This window comes from Coloeus monedula, assembly GCF_965178545.1.
Source record: "Coloeus monedula genome assembly, chromosome: 3".
Taxonomy (NCBI): domain Eukaryota; kingdom Metazoa; phylum Chordata; class Aves; order Passeriformes; family Corvidae; genus Coloeus; species Coloeus monedula.
This window is the reverse complement of record NC_138783.1, coordinates 28,807,787-28,816,495: the sequence shown is the minus strand read 5'-3', so window position 1 is coordinate 28,816,495 and position 8,709 is coordinate 28,807,787. Positions and strand designations below refer to the sequence as shown.

The 8,709-nt window shown below is 44.5% G+C and overlaps 1 protein-coding gene across 1 annotated transcript; it reads right to left on the bottom strand.

Annotated features, from left to right (window-relative positions):
* On the bottom strand, positions 1 to 8,385 carry C1S (complement C1s). Its single transcript, XM_082277429.1, has 12 exons — positions 8,249 to 8,385; positions 7,740 to 7,804; positions 7,138 to 7,342; positions 5,866 to 6,043; positions 5,491 to 5,616; positions 4,628 to 4,827; positions 4,264 to 4,417; positions 3,916 to 4,031; positions 3,608 to 3,686; positions 3,216 to 3,353; positions 2,677 to 2,751; positions 1 to 1,235 (listed from the first exon to the last, which is right to left on the bottom strand). The coding sequence occupies exons 2-12, from the start codon at positions 7,742 to 7,744 to the stop codon at positions 442 to 444; spliced, it is 2,070 nt and encodes a 689-aa protein (XP_082133555.1). The 5' UTR covers positions 7,745 to 7,804; positions 8,249 to 8,385; the 3' UTR covers positions 1 to 441.
* Positions 8,386 to 8,709: the final 324 nt, after the last annotated feature.

The following is an 8,709-nucleotide window of genomic DNA, read 5'->3' as shown; positions in this document are numbered from 1 at the left end:
TCTTTAATGCTGTTAGATATTCTGAACAGTATGGGAAATACATAAATCAGAAACCAGGCTCTGAACCTTCCCTGGCAACCAACAATTATTCTCTGTTTTCTTCACTGAAATCTCCCTGTCAGGTTTCAATGGGGCACAGCTATTTCTTCTCCAAGTGGGAAAACTCAGAATAGAAAAAAATGAAAGTAAGGAGTCTCTCTACTCAGAATAATGTCTTCCTTTTACGCTACTATGAGTGGAAGAAAGAGAGTTTCCCTTCCCAGACATGATGATAGTGGGAGAAACGGATCCATACTCCTGACTCTCCACTCAGCATAGACACAATGAGTTATATTTTGTTATATATTGCCCATTATATACACAGAGGGAACAGGGTCATAGCCAGCCCAAACATGCAGCCATCACATTTAGAAAGGGTGACTGTGCTGAAGGGAGAAACAGCTATTTCTGCAAAGCTTCCTCATCCTCATGCTTGCTCATGGTCTCTCTAATCCAGTCCAAGTAACGCACCACCTTGGTGTAAAGACCAAAGGTGCCACATTTTGGCCCCCAGGAGATCAGCCCTGCGACATAGTACCGGGTGGCATTCAGAGGATCCTGGATGGCATAGGCTCCACCACTATCCCCCTGACAGCTGTCCTTGCCACCACCAGCACAGATCATATTGTCGGTGAATATGTAAACGATGGAATCATCGTAGCCCTCTGGTTTCACAGATCGGCACTTGTCCATGTTCACCACGGGAATCTGGGCCTTCCAAAGATCAGCAGGGAGTCTTCCTCTCTCTCTCCGGCCCCATCCAGCAATGTAGCCCAGAGTCCCTTCTTGCAGCTCATATTCAGGTGATTTACCAGGAAGACAGATGGGTGAGATGTTTGGACCCATCTTCACGGGATCCCTCAGCTTCAGTAATGCAATATCATTATCAAAATCAATCCTGGTTTCTGTGGGCTCCTCCTTCCAACCAGGATGGATGAATGAAGCTTCTGGGATCAGCTTTTCGGCTTCCCACTTCAGAGATTCCCTACGAACATCGATTACCCCAGCATACATGGTGGGCTTGTCATATCCGTCCAGCACGTGAGCTGCAGTCATCACCCATCTGTCAGAGATGAGCACACCGCTTGCTCTGGGGTCATTGAAATACACCTGCCAGGGAAAGTTGCCCTTTTCTGCACGGGTGCCTCCAAAAATCCTTCCTGTGTCTCGGATGGGATTACTAGGCACCCCACAGACTAGAAAGAAAAGAAAAAAAGAGGAACCAGATGGGAGAATTAGCAGTTACAAACAGAGGCTTCTTTGGTACTGGTAAAAAGCCCATAGTCCCCTCCTTCCTGTGTCCTCTAAATAATTTTTGAATCTGAGTAACCACGTTTCTATTTTATGCCACAGAGCTTGCAATTAGTATTTACAGAGAAAGCAAAGAAAATTCTAGCAAAACTACTATCAACGCTCAATTTAGACTGAAAATGCTCATTCTCGAATTCACTTTTCTGGAAAGCAGTTCTCACCCTGACAGTGTTAGGTATGTCAAAGCTCACAATTTAATTGCCTTCTAGTTGGCATTTTCCCTTTGCTGAATTATGCTCTTTAGGTGAAGGGATTGTCTTTGAAAAAATACTTGTTTGATTTCTTAGAAATATGACACTGCTCTTTAAATTTTAATTTTTTCTTCTGTGAACTCCAGATAGTCTCAGGTTAAGAGTTCAGGTTTGTCACTGATGTTTTACCATTTTTCCTCTCCATTTTATTAGTACGCAAAATCTTAAGCAGTGGGAGATCTTATCTGAGGATCTTCTGGGTGCAGAGATGCTCCATCCTTTCTGAGCAAAATGTTCGGTAACATTTCGCAGAATGTTAATGCAAAGGACATAAATAAGGCAGGTCATTCTGACATAGCTAGGAAATTGATTTCTTACCACATTGCCTTGTTTACGTTGAATCCTTAGTCAGAAAATCAGAGATTAAGAAACTGCAGACAGCAGATAGCTTCTAACTTGCATGAAGCAGAATTTGTTAAAGAATTTCACATAATCATAGGAAGATTTAGGCTGGAAGGTACCTCTCAGTGCCTCTAGTTCAACCTGTTCCTCCCTAACTGCTCTCCCCCTTGCCCTCCTAATTCCAAAGCCAGGTTATCCAGGGGCTTTGACAGCTCATCTTCCAGGGTCATGATTAGCCAACCTCTCTGGACAGCAGTTCCAGTGCTCTGGGGGAGCATTTTTCCTTAAATACAATCAGAATTTCCTTTGTTGCAACTTGAGCCTGTCATTGCCTTTTATTGCTGTGTCCCACTGAGAAGAATATGGCTCCATATTCTTTCTAGCCTCCTCTCAGGCAGTGAATTCCCTCAGCTTTATCTTACAATTTGCCTTTTCCACTGTGTACTTGTATAGTCCAAGTCACTGTCTGAGCTGGGACTGAACCCTTAAGAGAGTTGAGTCTCCTCCACCTGGATCTTGTTCTTTGCCAATGAGGATCTGGGGCTTTGAAGGGGTGAACAGGTATCATGTACAACTAGGCCAAGTCATGTTGCCTCCTCCAAGAGGGTAAACTGAACAGTACACAGGTTTTTTAATTCTCCCTATCAGCTGGAAGTTAAGAAAAGAAAAAATACAGAGACAAAAGAAGCAGTGTTCTTCATACGCTGCATGCACATACAGTTTTTGGTAGTACCTGGGACACATTTTGGTAGCTTTGTTCCCATCTCTTCATTGACCCATTCTCCACTGGCTGAGCACCGATATATCACTTGGAAAACACAAGAGAAAAAGAGTTCCATAGGGATACAATCAAGATGAACACAGGGTAAATAACACTACTGTATATGATATACCAACCTTCTCCTTTCCAAAGTAAGAACAGCTTGGTAAACATTGCTGCTACCTCCCTACCAGGGTGCTTCTATTCCTTTTTTGGAGAGACCTCATCTAACAGGTTTCTTGAGTCCTTTGCTTTTCCACCAGAACTCTGTGCTACATGTGGCAAAAACCTCCATGGTTCACTCACAAAGGCAAAGGGAGAGAGGGCTTGCTAATGCATTTAAGGTCAACAGCCCAAGCATTGTTAGAGTGTATTAAACACAGAGGCAACACAAAACTACTGCCTGCAATCCCACACCAGTTTTATGACCTTATGGCCCCATGACAGTGCCAGAACCATTTCTTAGGCCTTTAACCAAAGGAATATGAGTGTGTAGCAGAGACAATGCTCACCATCTCCTTTGTTTTCTAGGGTGTAGTAGGGTGCCTCACACTGATACCGGACAGCAGCCGTGTACAGAGGCTCGTGCAGCTCGGAGACATACAAGGCTTGGGCATTCTTAACAGGAGGGGGATCACCACAGTTCACAGCTGTAGAGAAACAACAAAAAGGATCAAATATAATCAAAGGGACACCCTCACTCAACAATGTGATTATTCTGTATGACAGTGAACCACTCAGCTTCTCTAATCCCTGTACACTCATGGGGGCTCACTTTCTCTGTCCCTTCAGCATGCTCACATCCCAGTCTTTTAGCATCCTCCTAATCTGGAGATATAGTGGATCTAGAGCCTAAACACTCCATTCCAGTTCCCTTCCCACAATACAGACACAGGTCACTTACGAACACATCTCAAATGGGAGTTGCTCCATTCACCATTCTCCTGACAGCCGGAGAGAAAACTCGTGATGCTATCTCGTTGCTAGGAAAAAGAACACATGATCCATGTAAGTCTTTGGACAAGAAATACATCTGACACGTGCTCCAGTGGAAGGGCCTCAAAATACTGCAGTTGCTGGAAGAGGTTTCCTCTTACTACTGCTGTGTTGAAAACTTTGAGTTCCCAACAGTACTCAGGACACCTGAAGGGAATGGCCTCAAGATGTTGCTGAGCGGGCCTGAGGGGACATATGCTTTTTTATTTCACTTACCCTCACAATTTCGTAGCCTTCCACGCAGGTCACCTTCACAATGTCCTTTAAGATATACCTGTCCTTCTTTGGGTCAAGAACAGAGTTGGGGATAATGCTCATGGGACAGGTTACAGCTTTGAAAAGATAGGTGGAAATGAGTGAGCAACTGGTTCAAGATTTATTCTCCTTCCAGCTCCCAACTTCTTTCTCCCCAGTGATTTTTTTCCCCTAGTAAGAGGGCATACTCTTACTCAATACCAACAGCTGTGAACATGTTAACATGCTGGTGTGCCACGAATGTGACCTGGGAAAAGCCCTATCCCTAACTCAGCAGCAGAATGAACACATTTCCAAGCATTTACTCACGGTCCCCATAGTAGCGTATTTTCCAGCCTTTGTGTTGTGTGCCTTGGTCTGTCTGGAAGATTATGTCAAGAATGTTGTTCCTGGTTTTGATTTCAGGAGGACCTGGGAATTTGTTGCCACAATAGGGACCGAAACGCTGTTTTCCAGAGACAATCTGTGAAAATACCAAGAACAAATGAGAAATGCCAAATGTATTGAGAGAGCTGTTAAAATACACACTCCATATATACATACTCAAATGTATTCCCACAAATTTCAAAAGGCAACATAATTGAAAATAAAGTTAAGCAGTCCCAAAATCTTTGGAATATGAGGAGATTGATGGGAGATTCAGAGCACCCTGACTCCTAAGCTGCACACCTACTGTTAAGCTGTCATGGCAGGTCCCGCTGGAGTCGGCTGGTTCCACATCGAAGTCCCTGCTGTGTATGGTCAGCACCACGAAGTAGCCTGGGCTCAGAGCCACTCGGTAGTCACACCGAGAGTTCTCTGGGTACTGGTTGGGATAGTTGGGGCTGGAAATCTCCCCTGTTGGCTCAGTGAAGACATTTCCACTGCAGTTCACTAGGATTAAGTAAGGAACATGAGTAGGATTCAGAAAGGAAATGGTCCATGTGTGCAGCTGACAAGCTCTCCCTCTTCCTCCACATCCCCAGTCTGCCCAGCTACCTGCAATAACCATGTCACAACATCGCATCTTCCCAAGAAACTGAAGCCAGGGCCAGTCTCTATCCAGTTAGCCAAGGACTTTAACTCCTTTTTACCCTCCACCTGTGATTTAGGCTTCCCTTTGTCATGCTCAGGTCCTCATAATATACTCCTTTCAACATGCATTTTTTTGTGATCTTGCAGCTTTTTGATTCACGCCAAGCAAGCCCTTGGTGATTTTTGTGTCTGTATGGAACTCCCCTGTTTTGCCAGAGATTTAAAGATTCACGGATAGCAGTATGCGAACAAGGGTTTTCATTGCAGTCTTTAAAGAATGTCTTTTAGTAGTTTCTTAATTCTCTTGACACAGAAATAAAAATAAAATTGTTAAGAATATTTTAATAGAAATTCCCCAAACCACAGTCTACTGCAGTTCAGATTTGCACTGGGATGGGCTTTTTCCCCCAAAATATACCTCTCACAAATGGCTGAGAAGGTTGATAAGGCCTTCCAAGTGCAATATCTCACTTGGCCTAAACTAACTCTTGCTGTTGACCACAGCTCACGCACATCTCTTACCTCCACATGTTTTGTTATCTTCATAGAGGAAATAATCTGGTGGACAGCTACAGAAGTAACCTCCAATATAATTATTACAGTAATGACTGCAAGGTTCATCCACAAAATCCATACACTCATCCAAGTCTGCAAGTGTGAAAAGATGAATCAGCCAAATTAGGAGAGGGCCCTGAGGGCAGCAAAAAGTGAAGCAAACACTAGTGGACAATAAGGAAAAGGTATCTCTACGACATTATTTATACTGGCCATACTGGAATGCAGTTCTGTCTGCTGGGATTTCTTTAAATAAGGCATTTTTGTATGGAAAACCCTTCTGTCAGCTTTCCTCCCAGCCTGGACACTACAGAGATTCAGAGGAGGCTGTTTTAACCTTACCCACAGCAATGTAGTAGGCAGCAAAACCAGTGAAACGCTCCTCATTGGAAAAGTCTGATTGGAATGTCATAGTGAGGGTGTTGTAAGGGACATTAAATTCCTCCACAATCCGGGAGCCAGGGGCACGAGGTTTCTTCTGCCCGCAAAGCACACCTTCAACATAGCCACCAGACAGGATCTGCAGAAGAATTCAGACGCCTCACCTCGCTACTGCAACATGTGGAATTACCAACACTTGAGTCTTTCAGCTTTTAGGTGCTAAGGTGCAGCTGAATGGAGCCCCTGGACAACCAGTTTCATTATATTCATAAGAGACATGAGGAGTGTTCATTCCTACTGACTTCCCAACTGTGAAATACTTGTCTTAATTTCTCAGATACAAATTAATCCACACAGTTTGCTGTTAACATCCTTTCTTCAGGCCCAGTTGTACACAAAAATACAACACTGTGTTTCAAAGCAGCAAAACCAACCATGACAGTCCACAGAGCAGCCTAACAGGCTGATTGGTTTGTAGCAAAAGGACACAGGTTATTACAGAGCACACTCATCGTTCTGTCCCACCTTGGTCCTCATTGAAGGTGTACTGGTGCTGCAGTTGACCTTACTGCCCCTTTTCCCACAGAGCTATGGCACGATAGGATGGTCTTGTTTCTGTCTGTTTGTGTGGAAGTGCTTGATCTTTTGTGCCTTGTGGGACAACTTGGAGCAAGGCTAGTTTTAAGAAATCTGTGGTGCATAGATCATAAAAAACTGTGGTGCAACGGACCACAGCACTTTATCTGAGTGGCCACTATCCCTACACAGACAGATTGTTTTTAACCTCCATCCCCTCCAATCAGTTTCTGCTTGCAATAAATCATCTATTTTCATCCACTCATCAATTAATTCCAGATGATTTGAGGCACAGACAACTATTGCCCTAAGAAAATGGTAATTTTACACCTACACTTCAATGTCTAGGAATATGCCTTGCAATAATGGGGTGTCTGTGATGGCTAAGAAGACTTTTCCTAAGAACATTGGAGAAACATGGGATGGGGGGCATAAATGGGACACTCAGCAGACAATGCTCACATGATTATAAAGCAAACTTGAATTGATTTCATGACTGCTAGTGGAGATACACCCAGTCATCTGGACTTCTTGGAGCTCAGAACAGGAAGGCTGCGCCTAACTCCTCTTCCAGCCCTGAGCTTTGTGCACAGCTTTGTTGTCCTGTGCTCTAACCTGTCTTCTTGAGCTTTCCTCACTCGAGGACATGGACAGTACCTTCACAAAGTCATATTCGCAGTCCTGCGATGGTTCAAGATCCAGATGCGTGAAATAAAGGTGAATACCATACCCCGAAGGGACCTGGATTTCCCAAGTTTTGTTCACATCATTGGGATACCCCTGAGGGTAATTGGGTGACAAGATCTCTCCATACATGGAGGCCGCGTCAGCCCAAACGGGGAGACAGAAGAAGATAAGGAACCTGAGAAAAGGGAAGGGAAGATGACATTACAGGAGGGCTCTCCATTTCCATTTGTGCACAGTCCCCAGTGAACAAGCTGGACTTTGGCTGCATGTAGCATGCAGCAGAGCTCCTGACTCTGGAGTTTTAAGGACCAGTGCTGTGGCTGTGTGGGGCTTGCCTTTCTCCTGTAGCTGTTCACACAGAAGTACAACCTCAGTCGTGCTCTCTGCTTCTCTCAATCTCTGTAAGAGGTGGTAAAGCTGCAGGAGCTGGCCACAGGGATTGTAAGTGCTCTTCCCTCCTCGTTGCCCTGTTCTGGAGGCTAGTTGGGCTATTTTCAGGTTTGAAAATCAGTACAGCCTTACATGATTTATAGAACACAATTAATAATAAACCTTGAGATTTAATAACTCACCACATCTGGAAAAAGCAGTTCTTCCTTTCTGAAAACCTTCAGGAACTCGACTTTGGAATTACAATCTGGGACAAAAAGCTGTGATTGGTTACTGTTGCCTGTGTGTCTGCATGTCTGCAAAGCAGGTCAAAGATCATAAAATCCCAGCTTGGGGAGACTAGATCAAGATTTTGCCTGAAAAGCAAGTTCATATCTCTGTCCCTTCCTGCACAGAGCAAACCCAAGCATCAAGAAGGAAGGCTAAGATCCCTACGGACAAAATCTCTGTCTTGGTACTCACCAGTGCTCACACTCTCCTCTTATGACCATCAGTCATAAAAAACCTGGTGCACAGCAAATTAAGACAGAGAACACGTCCCCCACAGGTAAACAATCCATTCTTCCCAGAGCCTCAAAAATCACGCTCAGACCCTGGGGTTTGGGAGCAGCTTGTCCTGACTCTTCTAGCTGTCAGACAACGACGCTAGGGAATATCCTCCTTTCTCATTTCTAATGCCTGCAATATTTACCTTCTCTCCATAGCTCACGTCTGGTTTTCTTCTCTCTCCCCTTCGGTTTTCTTTCTTTCTTTCTCTTTTTCTTCCCGTGAACACCCTCCTCCAAACGCACCCAAAGCTGAGGTCTGGGGAAAGGAGCTCTAATTCGCAATATCGCAGCACCCTCTATCTGTGGGATGCTGGCTTTGAAAGCTCTCGGCAGGAAGGGGAATTCCCAGAAAGAGTTGCACAATTCCGTTGGCTGGAGTTGCTGTGGGGAGCGCACTGGTCTGGTTGTATTTTCGGGAAATCAGATGACTTTGGGGAAAAGGGAGGGGAATAGAGTTTCCAGCTGCCTTCCCTCTCCTCTTCTTTCCCCTCCCTTTTAAAAGTTGGAAGCAACATCCAAAGGATGTAGAAAAAGGAGAGTCCAATGCTTCTGCACAGAAAACCCTGTTTGATCATCATGTCCAAAGATCACTTTGGTGGAGTTC